Source organism: Phaethon lepturus, unplaced genomic scaffold (genome assembly GCF_000687285.1).
Source record: "Phaethon lepturus isolate BGI_N335 unplaced genomic scaffold, ASM68728v1 scaffold365, whole genome shotgun sequence".
Taxonomy (NCBI): Eukaryota; Metazoa; Chordata; class Aves; order Phaethontiformes; family Phaethontidae; genus Phaethon; species Phaethon lepturus.
The window spans coordinates 66,108-82,194 of NW_010539680.1; the positions used below are offsets into that span (position 1 = coordinate 66,108).

Below are 16,087 nucleotides of genomic sequence, written 5' to 3' on the forward strand. Positions count from 1 at the left end.
CAGAGATTTCGAGTCTTCTGAGAGCAAAATGTACACTGAATGTTATTGGCACAAGTAAAGAACCACTTAAAAAAATGTGTGTTTTAATGAGTTAACCAAAATTGTAAAGTGCATACCTGTCAGTTTAAAATCCCTTTCATGTACAAATATCTACTTTCAAATAGAGACAGAGCAGTATACCTTCATTAAAAAATAATTAAAAGAATGTTGTAATTAAGATCTTCTTCCCAAACAAATTTTTGAACCCACTAAATAATTCTAGTATATTCATTACCAAAATAAAAATATTAAAAGCCCCACATTTGTTAGAAATTAATGAAGAACAATCAAATGACTGAGAAATGAGAAAATACAGCATTTCTTTTACTTCCGTACACTTTGATAGTCCACCCCCAAAATTATAAACAGGTATGATAGTCAATATATGATCCCATCATTTTGTTATGAATAGATTTATCACTGTATAACAGTTTTTGGTTTTGGCTTTGGCTCCATGACATTTTAGCTTCAACAGGTTTTGGCTCCATGACTGTTTAAACCAACAAAAATCAACACTGTCAGTGTCTCACCATGTAAACATGTGGAAAATCATTCACTTCTATTTGCTTGCTTAGTGTTAATTAATTATTTTTAAGCAGCCCTCTGCCGTATCAGAGAAATATCTGCTCTGGTGCGAAAGAAAGGTAGGAACATGCAATTAGGGAGAAAGGACAGATAATACACCGAACTTCTCAGTCTTAAGTCACAGCACTGAATTTTGGAATTGAATAGCCATATTAAAAAAAATACGTTACCAGTACTATTAACACTGGAGTGGAGAATTTTAAACTGCTTGTACTGAAGTACCTCCCTGCTCATCAACTCTGCCATCATCACACACATCTACCCTAGTATTTATATTTTGTGCAACTGTAACAATCTTTAGATTTGAATCAACAAATAACTTCTGACATCTGGAATTACTGATATTTAATGATACTGCAGTCTTCAAATATATTATTTATAAAGTACTTGCTTTAAAAGTTTCATATACTGCCTAATGGTATATGCCCAATTTCTAGATTAAAAAAATTTTAAGATATGTAAAAAGGCTGAAGGATAATGATGTTTAACACTTTCATATGAGTTACATCATAGGTTGGAGAAATGAAAGACTTTCATATGAGTTACATCATAGGTTGGAGAAATGAAAGACAAGCTTGCCAAGCAACCTGACTCAACCTAGCATTCACCTTCATCCTGTTCCATATATTTAACCTCTACTCTACACAGCCCTGAATTCAAAAGCACCCTTACCTTGTGTCTTCATCCGGAAGATTCAAAGTAGAATTTACTCCAAAGTTTCATTTTTGCCATTTTTGTTACTTTCTTTGTAACATTGAAAGTCAGTCTGAACCCTACTGAAAATACCCGAGTGCTGAATTAAAGGTACGAAGAGGAAAACCAGCACAGACAAATGAAATGGAACAGAGGAAATAAGGGGATAGGAAAATAGCCCAGATAAGAGACTAAACAAGAAGGAAAGGAAGGAAAACTCTTTTGTCTTTGAAAGTACAGGGAAACATTAATTCTTCAGGAAAATAAATTTTCATAATTGTTCTGCTCAGCTTAGCAGTGTGATTCATGCTACCAGTCCTTGAAACATGCAAAAATTAAAAGTGCTGGTTAAACCTTAGATTCTTGTTTTGCTGCTTAGGTCCCCAATATAATTTTGTGTCTTAGGTTCTTTGGAAAAAACTGCCTGTTGGGGAGATGGAGGTGTATGTCTCAGATACAAATGACTGAATAAGGCAGTGCTGAATAACTATACTGCCAGCAGAATGGAGAGGCAAGTAGGGTTGGAGTTCAGAGAAATGAAAAGAGCTTAAGGCAGAAACACAGGAATGTATTGTTAATAAAGTGAGAGAGAAGAGAAACATAACCAAAACATCCTCTGAGCATGTAGATGACTACTGTGTTTTGAAGCTTTTATAGATACCTACCGTCTTACTAGCAGACAATGAGATATAGAAGAGTATTGAAAGTCTTCTAGCTACCACAGATAATTTTTAAAAGTAACTTTACGATTACTGTTTTCCAGCTAATCCTTGTTGATGAAATCATTTTTAGGTGTAGTGATCCAGCTACAAGGCCTGGATTTTGTCACATTATTTTTTTTTTTTTAAATAAAAAAAGAATGTATGATTTAAAATGTCAAGCACTGCTGTTCCTTATTACTAAGCTTAAAACCTTTGGGGATGTTTTTCCCAACTGTAGTTTAACGCTTAAGTAAAAATAAGGTCTATTTCCAGATATGCTGCAAACTTGGTAATACAGGGAGGGTCATCCGCTGACACAGTATTATCCTGCCAAGCAGAAAAAGTATGATGAGACTATTATTGCACAATATTTCTCAAAATAAATGTTGAAATTACTTTTGTATCTATTCATAGCGGTAAATTTTGTCTTGCTGCCCATCTTCTTCAAAGAAAGAGCTATTTTTAAAAATGTGATTTCTACAGTTCACAAATATTTTTCTAGCTACTCTTCAATTTTCTATTAATGATTTACATAGGATTAAGTGACTCCTACCAGAAGAGAAATAACTGAACATGTCATTACTTGACAAACAGCCTAGTCAATATTTGTGTCCTAAACACAAGTATTTGATGTGATAAAAGCTGTCATTAAAGTAACTATCCAACACCACACTGGACAACAGAAGTAGAATGCTTTTGCGCAGGTTGGTAGAGACAAATATGCCTTAAGTTCCTGTTCAGATGGTACAAGAGAAATAGAGCAAGTGAGAATATTGTTACAAAAAACACAAAAAATTTCTGAGAAGCTCAACTATGATCTCCAGAGGAAAGGATTAGGACTTAGAAAAACAAACTTTTTCAGAGGGATGAGCTAATAGGTTCTACCACATCCTTCCGGACTCACTGCCTTGAACTCTTCGTAAGACTACATAAAAAGTGAGAATGAATGAGTATTTAAATTCTCATTTAATTTAAAGGGGGGCAGGGGGAGCAGCAGTGGTCATAAATAAAAGATGGGAAAAGTAAGTCTCTTTTGCAAAGTGTTCAAGTAGCTGCTTAAAAAAAAAATATAAAATCTACCTGCCAACTTATTTGCCTATTCCTTAACTAATTGCAGGCCCATTCCCAAGCAACTGCTACTTTCCTCATCACACAAAAGAATAGGAGAGAGACAGGAAGAGGACCTACACAAGACCATTAGACAAGCTCTTCCTAATAGTTTTGATAGTCTTGTAAAAGAGAAAATTATGCCGTAACAGAAAAGAAAGGGTATTGAGGCATTTTTTTTTTTTTTCCCCTTTGAGAACTTGTATGATGTCTTCAGGGAAACAGGATGTAATCCTACAGCTTCTCTTTCTTAAGATTTGCCAAGTTTTATAATCACATAGTTTCTTCAGACCAGCTGAAGTGTCACTAACCAGAATTGTGAGCAACGAGCAAGCATTCCTTCAATATCTCCCTTTCTATCCACCTCCTTCTGCTGATTTTCATATCCTTCTGTGCACCATAACTGGAAGGGGCACCTGGTAAGCAAGGGCTTACTGACTCGTACTTCTTACAAGCCACCAAAAAGCAAGAAAGACTGGACCTCCAAACATTTACTGGAACTCAGGGGAAGAAATGAAGGCAGAAGAGCAGCAAAACCATAGAAACCAGAATGTTTACAGCAAGAAAGCTAATGGAGAATGGGAAAAGAAAGATGAAATGGTAGATAAAGAGTAAATAAGGGGTAAATAAGTAAATAAGGGGTAGAGATATTGGAAGGTATATATGAGCTAATAATGAATTACACAATTTCAAAATGTAAAGGTAAAGGATGATTGCCTACTAGCACAACAATCTAGGAGTCCTGGTCACACTCCAAACTCTTCAGTACTCTGCTACAGTATCTTTAGGACGTTACGTGACATCCATCTGTATATATTTACCCATTAATAAAATATGGCTAATAATATTAACTTAAATTCTATGTGTGTGAAAGCAAATTTAAATTCTCATATAAAAGTTTTATAGTTCTGTTTTATACACTGTGAGTGGAATTTTAAAAAAGCTCACTCTGCAAACATGCTCTTACTAAGAATCCAAGAGGAAAAGATTGTCCTCAGTTTCCTCTTCCATATTTACATTCCCACTCTGTCTTTGCACAGTTTCCCTCCATAAATCAGATGCATAAAATGACTTTTCAGATTATTTGCCTTTGTTGTCTTCCTCAGACTGATCCTGTAACAAAACACTACAATCCCAATTTGCAAAACAAAAGCCAAGTGTCATAAGACATTGTAGCTAACCTATCTAAGCACTACAGAAAAGCTTTGCTTGCTTTGACATTTTCAGAAATGTGAATACCAACTTTCACTACAATTGCCCAAAATAAACTGCCTCAACTTAGGTATCACATACGGTACTTATAGAACAAACATACCATACCCCATGGTATATCATACCGTACTTACGGTACCTCACACCATATTTTATATCTTCTGAAAAGGGGAAAAGTTGTTGGGTCTACCCATGTTTTAAACATTACCTGCAATCTGATCACAGTAATCTTAAGGAAGCTTGACATAATAAGCCAAGTAAAACCTCAGGGACTGTGGTGAGCATAAGCAGCTTCTATACCATGTTAGACACATTTTTTAATTTAAACTGCTGTCGACAAAATAATAATATTCCTTTTGGAATAATATTCTTTTTGAAAGGCTACAACTAAATCTTATCATGAGTAGATGGCTTTGTGCTCATGAGATCTGATACTGCTTCCTGTGACATATGCTCTTACTCCTCTTCACTATTCTTTTTCCACTTTGCATCCATTCTTATTGTCCATTTATGAGAAGAATGGATGACAACACATATTCTGAGGCCATCTGATTGGCCTCATTTACCTGAGAATAAACATGAGGTTCACAGGTCCAGAAAAGACTATTAATTGTGTCCTTATACATGTCTGCTACAAGTTTGCGCTTCAAAGTCACTTCACAAACCAACAGAAACACAACTAACAAAGTGTTAAAATTTAGTGAGACACGTGAGATTAGTATTGAGGTGCCCAGGTAACAGTGACACAACATTATAGTTGTAATAAAAAAGTAAGCATTTGATGAGAATTGTGTTAGATCATCTTCTTGAAAGATAGGGAATAATAGATAACAACAGAATAATATGAATTCCACAAAGTTACCAGTATCAGTACATGGTATCTTTTCTATAAAGCTTTTCAATTACGCTAGTTTTATTGTTAACCTTCTTGGTTTTGTTTGGAGTTTGTACAGTATCCAAGGGGTGGGCAATCTTTTTACATGAATGTTTTTGTAATTAAACAGAGGCCAGGCTCACTTCTGCTCACAGGACACTTACAGATACTAGATAATATTGGAGATAACTTACCACAGGCAGGATGTACAAAAAGGTTATGTGAATGTCTGATTAGGGGATAAAAGCACTATTAGTCATTCTTTCATTCAAAAGAATTTAATATTTACCATGTAGCTTTCTTGGCACATGATTTGAACTGAATGAGAACAGAAAATATCTCATTCCGTAATTTAAAAAAAGAATTTTTTTTCAAAGCAGACCGAGACGTACCCAGTTGCTGAAAGAGAAGAGCCACACTGGTGCCTGTAACAGGAAGGCTATCATGTAGAGGAGTCTGTATCAGTTGGCGGTCTCCAGCTCCCAAAGAAAACAATTTCTGTAGAAAGAATGTTTTTTAATTGAGTATAAATTTAATTTATATAGAATAAACAAGCTGTTGTCATATAGATAAGAGATTCATGCTGCAAAAACTATTTATTTTGTATACAGAAGTTTAAAGTCAGTAAGAATAATTGAATTGACCAATAGAGATCTGAAATATAATTTGAGGACAATGGTATGTCTCCTTGAATGTATAGCAAGATAGTGCCTTCCTTGCATTTCCATTTAATTAAATAGTTATGACTTTGAAGGTATTCGATACGACATTTTAAATATCGAATTGACAATCTTTCCAGAAAAAAAACACACAAACCTTTAAAAACCATTCAAATCAGAAAAATACATATTATTTCTAACTGAAGTTCTTGGATATCTACTGTCTGCATGCATGTTTAAAGTATGAACATACTTGTGATATATGGGTATTGAAGAGGATACTTCTGCTACTCCTATGCTCCTGCTCTGCGTATTAAAGTAGAATTAAAGCTTCAGTTACCTTTCCAGCACAAGAACATACCTCCCTTGAGGGAGGCAGGAAATGGGAGTGAAAGGAATGCACTTGTGTATCACATCCCAAAAAGCACTGTAACTGCAAAATAATCTTGCTTTCCTCTGAGTAAACCCACACGACACTCAGCAGTGGTGATTTCAAGCAGTTACCTCTAGCCACTACCTACCATGGGCTGGGGGGCCTTTATATACAAGCAGTGAGTGTGGTACAACTCCACTCTGTACAGCAGCAAAGATGGTGAATGTATGAAGGCAGCAACCTCTAGTTCCTGCACAGCAGATATTTGAAACCAAAATGCTCCACAGTAAAACCCAGCAAGTCCCTGAGCTGTAGCAGAGATGTTCTTGCCCAGCACTTCAGCAGTAGACCTGGATAAAGGTCAATAACTAATTTTGCAGTTGATTATTTCAACAGTGGACACATGAATAGCCTATAGGAGGCTCCTCAAGGACATCTGGAGATAAACATCAGAAGAGTGTTCTCATTCTAAGAGATATAATTCAGATTCAGCCCTGGAAGCATAAAGCTTAAGAAAGAAAACAGAAGAACTTCACTTCTGATTAAAATGGTAGTTTGACACTAGCAAATTTAAGTTCGAACTTAAAGAACATTTTATTTGAAGAGAGAAAGCAGAAGGGAGAATAGCCAGAGGAGCATGAATTTTCCTGCCTCCTCTATCAGAGGAAATGGCCACTGGGGAAAACCATATTTATGGATGAGCGTAAGGAGGGGAAAAAAAAAAGGGGGGGAGGGGGGAAGGGGGTAGAAGAGGAGCCAGAAGTTCAAGTGGATCACCAAAACCTGTATTAAGAGGTTCAAATACCCCTGAAAAAGAGGGTTTCTGATAGGGAGATATAATTTAATTACTCCCCTTCAAAACCAAAATGCTTGGGATGCAAAAACAGGGATGTGGTTGCCTGGAGAGCAGCAAGGTAGATCTTGACTAAGCTGAGAGGACATTTTACCACTTACAGCGCTAAGAGAAATTCCAAAGCAGCCAGGGCTATGGGAAAAACAGAAAAGGATTAGGGATTTGGAGGATTTTAAGAAGGTTGATAACCCATAGGGTGGGTAGGAAGTGTGAGAAAATGTGTATGAAATCAACTTTTAAATATTGTCATTTGTGTACTTAGTTTCCAGCTAAGTTTTCCATGGTAAGGACAACAATTTCCCAGTAGTGTCACAACATAAAGTGAAGGTCAAGCAAATAAGACCCACTTGGCTTATCAGAAACCCACAAATGTATAGGAATAATTTATTTAAAGTAAATCAACACACAAACCTGACTTTCTTCTCACAGGAATTATAGGTAAAAAGCAGAAAGAAGTGTAGTTGCTGGAGAACTTTCTTCTTACTTTTGAACGCATGGGCTACCCGGAATATTTAATTACCTCTGAGAAAACCATGTCCAAGTTACTTTTTTAGCATTCTTTTAAAGTTTTATGAAAATAGAAATGTAGAAGAGTTACCAAAGAAAAGGCCAGTGGAATCGTGAACTGCATCAAGGAAAAGACAAGGGAAAATGAACTAAAGTGAAGGGCATGTTAAAAAATGCCAATGAAAAAAAGCCTTTAAAAAAAATCTGTAGCAAGCAGAAATACTCCTGAATACACATTATTATTAAAAACTAAACTTATACAAACTGCTTGATTTGTTACTGTGTCTTGTAAAAAGCCAACTCAGTGACAAAATTAACCCTTTGACCTTATCCTGGAATGGAATTTTTGCTGTCTTTAGAAGACAGGCCACAGGGAAAGCACTCACAGGCCACAGGGAAAGCACTCAGCTGAACTATGATCTTTTTTTCTTCAAAAATATTTCAAGAATTTACTTTTTGTTTTCTTCATAAATTAAATTAACTGGAAAAATACCCTTTTTTTCCATTTACCTGAGACCCGCCAGAAGCAGGGACAAGGCATGAACACAGATTTGCAATGAGAGTCTCCAGTGACACGTTCAGGCTGTCCACATACACAGTGTAGATGAGGCCAAGGCAAGCCTAGAAAGGTAGACAAAATATCTTAGACTGCTATGCAGGGAAGGCAGATGTCAAATTACTTAAAGATCTACGTATATAGTTTTTTTAAAATAAGTGTCTTAATAGTTATTAATGTAGTGAAGTACTTTCCAACCGAAGACTGTAATAGTAATCTGTATATAGAATATATACTGTAATAATATACTGTAAACAGTAATCTGCTATAGAAGCAATCATTCATTTAAAAATATCGGCTTGGCTATTTAGAAGGGATATATGTGCTGGCAGGTTAGATATATTCTTTTTTTAAAAGAAATTAAATGTTTAATATTTGTGCTTTATTCATTATACAAGAAGTGCTTTACTGCAAGTTATTTTTAAAAATTATAAAACCAACATAGCTTCATCTGTGCTTTGAATTCTATGGACCTAAATCTGACTGGTTTTCAGAGTAGAACACTGATGAATCAAGGAGCTTTTGAGGCTCATTTTAAGACTAGCATCAAAGATCAACAATTCCATACGTTATTTAACTTACATTCTTTATTTTATTACTTCAAAATAAATATATTTTAAAATTAACAGCATATTAACACTTCAGCATTTCCATATTTTTTGGTATGGATCCAGTATTGATTGAGAAATCACAGATAGAGCTTTATAATTTTTACTAATAATTTAATGTAAGATGACTTACATCACAATCTAAGAAGTCTTTGGAAAAAAATAAATAACTCTGTTCCACAGCATCCCTTTGGTGCCTTTTAACTGCTGTAATTTTGATAATTCAGAAAAATATTTTAGGAATTCTCTTCTTAGAAATAATTCCAACAGTAACTTTTCATATGACACATAGTTAAGCTGTGAAACTCCTTGCCACGGGTCATTGTAAAATCTGAGCATTGTCCAAAACTGGACAAATTACAGGGAAAAAACCCACACAACTGACACCTCTGGTTCAGGATGTCATTTAACTATAATTCACACTGAGTTACAGCCTGCCCTATTCTTACACACTTTGATTTGTATTCACTAGAGGCCACTATCAGAGACAAATCACTGGGCTACGTGGACTTTTAATCTCACTTGGTACAGTCATTCTTAATGCCTAATGACAACTTAACTGTTGAATGATTTCCTCCCTTGATCTGTAAACTGAACTGTATTTGTTTCTCTTAATATATATTAGCTTAATAAAAATTTAAGCTCTTCATTTATCTCAGATCAGCCATATTTCATCAGCTGAAAGCAATCCAAGATCCTAAATCTCTGTCATGCATCTTAATTTGATCTGGAAAAGACTGTGACATTTTTTCCTTACATATGGATGAAAACTAGGATTTCACTATTAATTTACCATTATATACTTAATCAAATATTGCTAATGTGTTGTTTTTACCTGAGCACGTCTGGTTTTGTCCTAATAATTCCCTTCATTGTACAGTAAATTGAGCCCAGAAAAATGTCTATTTCAGCTTCTATGTAGATTTAAAACCACTTGGAGGGTAAAAAAAGCACTGCTTCAACCTACACGGGCTATTTACTGTCACAGATATCGAATTTTATCTAGTTCAATCTAAGCCTACTTGTGCTTTTAAATTCCCAAATAAATCCTGAGATGTTTTAAATCAAAAGTACTGTCACTGCTACTTCATTAAAACCACATTTGTCTGCTGATATATATTACAAATGGAAATATATATATATATATAAAAAATGATACATATTACAAATTGCAAATTCTTTACCCTGAAAATTTCTGGATAATCTAGTCTGGACACCAACACCAGACTTTTAGGAGCAAATACTTCTGCAGGCGGAATTAAACCAGACTCTTCTTCACCTTCAATGTCTTTTGTTCCCTTGAAAACAGAAACATTTTAATTAATAAGCAGAAAGAAACCTCAAACTAAAATGTTAGCATTCTTACAAAAAGTTAACATTTATCAGAACTTCAGAAAAGAAAATGAACGCATTATTTGAAACTGGTGATGAAGTCAACTAACAGGAGCAGGTTCCAATAGTTGCCTGAACTCCCTGAAACCTTCTAGATGTACTTCAACGTGTTAAAACTCACCTGGGAAGACATGCACCAACGTACCTAAAATAAAGTTCTCTGAGACAACAGTTTAAGAAGATAATGTTTCACATTAAATGCTCCCTGTTTCACATTTTAGATAGTGAAGTGGATTATAGAATGGCATCCTTTCACATCAGATGTTAGCTGATTTACAATCAACCATACTCCAAATACAGAAAAAAATATATTTCACAAAAGAATGTTTGGTTGTCCTACTCATATTAATATAATTCATTTTCTTAAGAATTCCCACTAATGTTACAGCTAAAATGATCTATACAGTGATCTCCATCCTGGTCAGTGAATTTAGAATCTAAAGGACTTTCTTCACAAGAAAACTAGTTCAGATTTCTCAAAAAATCCCTCAAACTTAAATCTATACAGTGATCTCCAGCCTGGTCAGTGAATTTAGAATCTGAAGGACTTTCTTCACAAGAAAACTAGTTCAGATTTCTCAAAAAATCCCTCAAACTTATGAACCACTAAGTTTCTGGTTTAAAAAAAGAGAAAGGTGCAATGCAGATATACTTCCAGTTGTTCATGATATTGTGCAACTTGCTATAAGCTCCTTGCCAGCACTTACTGTTCAATCACAAATATTTTATTATTACTCATAGCCAAACGATGTCAGTAAATACTTTCATTCCTAAAATTCCACACATTCTTTCACAAATTCATTAACTGATTAAGTTTTCAAATGACAGAAAGTCCGTGCTTTCCAATTTTTGCATGTAAATCTCTCCGCCCCCACACCACCCACTAAATTTCTAAGTATTTTATTTGTTCCTCTGACTGAGCATTCTTCTAAGCAAAAATCACTACATTATCTCAACGAGGACTATGAGAAAAAATACTTCCCTTTCCATATGACAACATGAAATATCTGCCTTCTATTTCTGTCATGTTACTAGTCACCATTTCAGTTTATTAAAAGAAGAAATGAAACCAACATCACTTTTCTGTTAAATGGAAGAAACTTGTTAGAAATGCTCTTAAATGCCAGGAATGTTGTGAGTTCATGAGCTTTATTTCACAATCTGAATTCAGAATGTGCGATTACTTTACGCAAACGCACGTATTCATATAAAAGCAGTTAAAACAATTATATTAGAAGCACTTAAAAAGCTGACTTAATAAATTATTTTAATTATGAAAAATGTTGTTACACTAACATTCACATGGGAATTTTATTGATAGAGGTGCAAAATAAAAAGTTTGGAGACGGCCGCTGTACAGCCTAATTGTTCTTCTAGTAGGAAACTAAACAGGTTCCTTCAAAACCACTTGTTGTTTTAACTAACCTAAATGACTTTTTACTGAAACAAAATCCGTAACAACAGTCCTATCCTGTCCAGTCCTGGTCAGAGCCAAATAGCGGTAGCTGAAGACACTAGCTGTCAGACAGCGGTCATCATCTGTGAACAACACCAAGACATGCATTTTATTATATAAAATGGTCTCCTCAGTTCTAGCACCAAATTGAAAAGGTCACTCTGAAAAGGTCCAGTAGCTGGGTATCAGCTAGAAGCTGCACTGACAGTTGTAGGGTAATAAAGAGCTACTTTCTAACCTGGCCCACAGGTGAAGGTATCTACATTTGAGCCTTTGCCCATTGCTCTTCTACCCATGAAGTCAGACCTGGCCTTTCAGGCTTGTGTCCCGAACAGGGGCGTGTGTCTCTCGGATGCCGCTCAACTGCACTCAAGTTCTGTGTCAACCTATGGTAAAGCACTTCTCACCCCACCCCACCCGAAAGAAGAAGATATATAGGTATGTGTGTGTGCACATGCACCTTCGTGCTCGATCTTCATTATTATATAGACAAAAAAAAGGGCACGTAATTTTTTATGTGTACACCAGAGGAGACACAAATGCTATAAAATATTTTTATGCTTTTTTATACACAAACTAAATGACATTCTGCGGTTCCTGTAGAACTGCCACTGTGATTCTTCAGGACATAAAAATTAGGTGGTATTCACTGAGGCTATGCTATGCGATCCCTTGTCTAAGCAAGATATCAAAAAAACCCAAAAACCAAACCAAACCAAACCCCTCCCCCCCCCAAAAACCCACAAAAAAGAATAAAAGAAAGAATGAATGTATAAGCATCACTATACTGAGTCAGACAAAAGGTTCACCTAGAGCTTACTACCCTGTCTTGGTGTCAAGGGCCCCCCTGAACAGAGGGCAAGCTTAGTCAGGCCGTTCCCCCAGTGTATTCTCCCTGCCTCCAGCCACCACCAGCTCAGGACCGTCCTGACCTGAGAACAGCCTCTTATCTAAAAAGCAATTCAGCATTCAAGTAAAAGTGGTTTCAAAAGAGAGTACTTAATGTTCGTATTAACCAAGCTGTTTTAATTAAGAGATATGTATGATATTTTCATATCAAAGTAAACACAATTGGCACAGCAATATATACACATATGGTCATATACTTGGCTTTGTACATTAATTCTTGCCTAAACGGCAACCAATACATACGCCATGTATGTGCTTAGTCTAGTTTGCATCTCGTTTCTAGGTGAAAATTGTGATTCACAAATTAATAGAGGAACACAATTAACTCAACAGTCACATGTCCCACACATGTTCATTTATTTCCATCCATTAGAATGTTTACAGGGAGAGCTTTTACATTAATTACAGTTCCCTCTCCATGGCCCCAAAAATGCAAGAAGAATTTTTAAATTATAGTTTAGTGGTTATACACCACTAAATAGATAATCAACGTAAGTTTATTGTATCAACTGTTCTAAAGAGTAATTATGAATTCTAGGCATAAAGGCAACAGATTCTGGCAATCTGACAAATTGACATTAGGAAAAATGAAATTAAAACATATTCCACACTTCTAAAGGCAAGGGAACATGGAAGCTTCTCTAGATTTACATCATACTAAGATAATGAAAACTCAGGGTGCATAGACAGGGAGGAGGTTTCTATAAAAGGCCATTTTCATAAAATCCACTCAACTTCAGATCAAGTCTTGAATTAATTCTTAATCAGATTTAATGTAAAACTTTAAGGGCACAACAGCAGCACAGTTTTGAATTGATAACTCATTTACACTATAAAAACACTCTCTTACTTCATAAAAGATGTACAGAAAAATGTAATGTGACTAGCCGTATTTCTTCCACGGCTAAACGTTCCGACAGGCACGCAGGCACATTATTAGGAGTCACTAGACTAAGTAGATAATCATTTCAAACACATGACTTTTAACCTACTTTTCAAGCAAAGTATTAACAGCACAAGCATTCTGTAGCAATACTAAAATACAAAGCGGTAAAATCACAAGCTTAATTCTTTCTAGTTACACTTTTGCTCAGACACATGCACATTTGTCTGTCTTTATCCCCTTTCTCATCTAAGGAAAAAATATTCTCTAATCTAAACTAACAAAATAAAAGAGTTGTTCTGAGGTTGTTCTTTTTTCCCCTCAATACATTTTTATTTTATAAACATAGCATTCAGTTTACAACTAAATTAAGAATAATTGGATGTTAAGGCAAAGCTTGCTAACGATACATAAAGTGAAAGATTAATGTAAATTGGTTAAATAGGAAGATAATACTGCTATTTCTTTTTATTTGTTTAAATCTAGTTGATTATTATAGTTGTCCTTTGGCACTTACATTGGTTGGAAGAAGATGGTAATGGTATTTGGTATACTGCTACGGGGCTTCCCTGATGTCTCTGATCTAGACTGTTGGCTAGCAGCCTTTCATACTACAGTAGTAGATTAAGAATTTTCTTAATTTCAATTAAATATTGAAAGATATCGCTTTTTTTTTATTTCCTCCTTTTTATTTCTGCATATAGGCAGACTTTGAAAACAGCTGAGATGAAAAGAATGTACCACTAGAGAGCAAACCAGTGTTCCAGATGCTTAAAGATCCATTTAGTTTAAAAGGTGACACACATTTAAAATCTAATTCAGAAATAGCCGTGCCTTTAAATTGGAAATGAATGAATTATTTTTTAACATCAGATTAATAAAGTTCTGAAAAACTCTTCAGTAGCCTAAGAATGTTGTAACAGAGACTGATCTAACTGTATTAATGAAAGGTAGGATGACCTGTGATCATACATGATTTCACCATGCTTAAAATATCTGGTCCCTTGTAATTATATCTGTGTTTGACTGAAGCCCATCAGGGTCCTGTTCCCTGCCTGACAAACCCAGAATCCTTTTTCCTTCTACATCTTGACTTGGTTTCTAAAGCTATAAGGAGAATATAGTGCAGAGATCTGTAAACTATGGCTGACTCAAGTCCATAAAGCTGTTTGTCTACAAAATCTACCAGGTAATACTACAACTATTAATATGTTCATTACAGAACTTCTTATCCACAAAGTCACCTAGCTAAGAAAAACTGTCTTTGCAGAAATCTTTACTGCGAAGGTTCCTCGTTCACTTTCCAAATGATTGCGACAGTCTTGGCATCTGAAACACGGAAGGTATATCGGGGTTTTTGTGGTTTTTTAAAGGTTGTCTTTTTTTCTTTTAGCCCCCAGTGCACCTCTTGGAGAAGCAGAATTGCCAAACTGTTACATTTAGGTATTTCTTAAGCAAATTTTAAATCACCATATTCTCAAAAAACCCATACATATAATATCACACTAATGAATATTAATACTTATGTTCAATGAGGTAAAAAAAAGTATAGGAAAATCAAGCTAATCAATTTTAAAACCAGATACAGAATTACATTCTTAAAATTTTAAAATACAATTAAACAAGCATTTTTTTATTGTGTAAGTCGAACATGCTTGAGGATGTATCAAAAGTTTAACCAGAAGAAATCTTATCTGTTTTTACAGCAGGGTGTTTGATTTGTTTACTTGTCTTTTTTCCCCCCCCTCTCTTTTCCTGCAGAAATAATATATAATAAACTCAGAAAATGGTGAAACTTCTTTTGAAGGACATATGATGCATGTCATATTGCTCAACTTGTTTGCTACAGCTGTAAAGTGGCCTTTTAAAGAGACTGGCCAAAAAAATAGTGTGTCCTGTACATTTAAAGCAAACCGATATATTCTTAAATTCAATTTTTTTTCATGTATTTTAATGACTGTACAAACCCACATCTGCATTAAAAAAATATATATACACAATTCCTGCTATAACATAGTAATGAGTTTCTTAGGTTCTTACATAAACGAGAATACAGAACTAGAGAGAGCATGAGTGCATATTTTTCAACTGTTTGCCTTTCTTCTTGTATCATGAGAACTAACCACTTATCGTATTTGTGACCTAAAGTAATAGGGTAAACTAGAATGTATAATAACCGACTAATTGAACTAACAGGATCACTTTATGAACTCAGTCAATAAAAATAGCTGAATTAATAAACATATTTGTGCAAGCATTTGGGAAAAAAAATCTCACAAAATAACAGAAGTTCACATGGCCAAATAAAAAAAAAAGTCAGCATTAATCCCCTGGCTGATAACCAATAGTTTAGAGAAATTAACTGATTAGCACTGCTCATCATTCTTCTGCTATTTATTTATTTGCTTGTTTTCTGAGAACAATTTCGTCATCAGGTTAGTCAAGAGATGTATATGGCATTAAGCCCAAGCTGGAAAAATTCAGACTAATTATTCAAGCATTTTTTAATAAAGAAGGTAACTGACAACTGGAGTTACCTACCAACAGGTCAGACATGATGTCCCAGATCCACAGTCTAGAAAAAGCTTTACTACATTTTTAGCAGATGCAGTTAAAATTGAATACTTGTGGGCTCAATACACATATTATTAAATAAGACATTGCCTTCCTTTAAATTGGT

General features: G+C 34.9%; 1 protein-coding gene across 1 annotated transcript in view; it reads right to left on the bottom strand.

Annotated features, from left to right (window-relative positions):
- LOC104620846 (myotubularin-related protein 13-like) overlaps nucleotides 1–16,087 on the bottom strand; it is a gene marked incomplete at both ends in the record, with an annotated part of 126,069 nt that overhangs the window by 33,807 nt on the left and 76,175 nt on the right. The window contains 3 exons of the mRNA XM_010287172.1: nucleotides 5,604–5,709; nucleotides 8,114–8,224; nucleotides 9,952–10,065. Coding sequence (XP_010285474.1) covers nucleotides 5,604–5,709; nucleotides 8,114–8,224; nucleotides 9,952–10,065 — 331 coding nt within the window. The remainder of the gene's footprint in view (nucleotides 1–5,603; nucleotides 5,710–8,113; nucleotides 8,225–9,951; nucleotides 10,066–16,087) is intronic.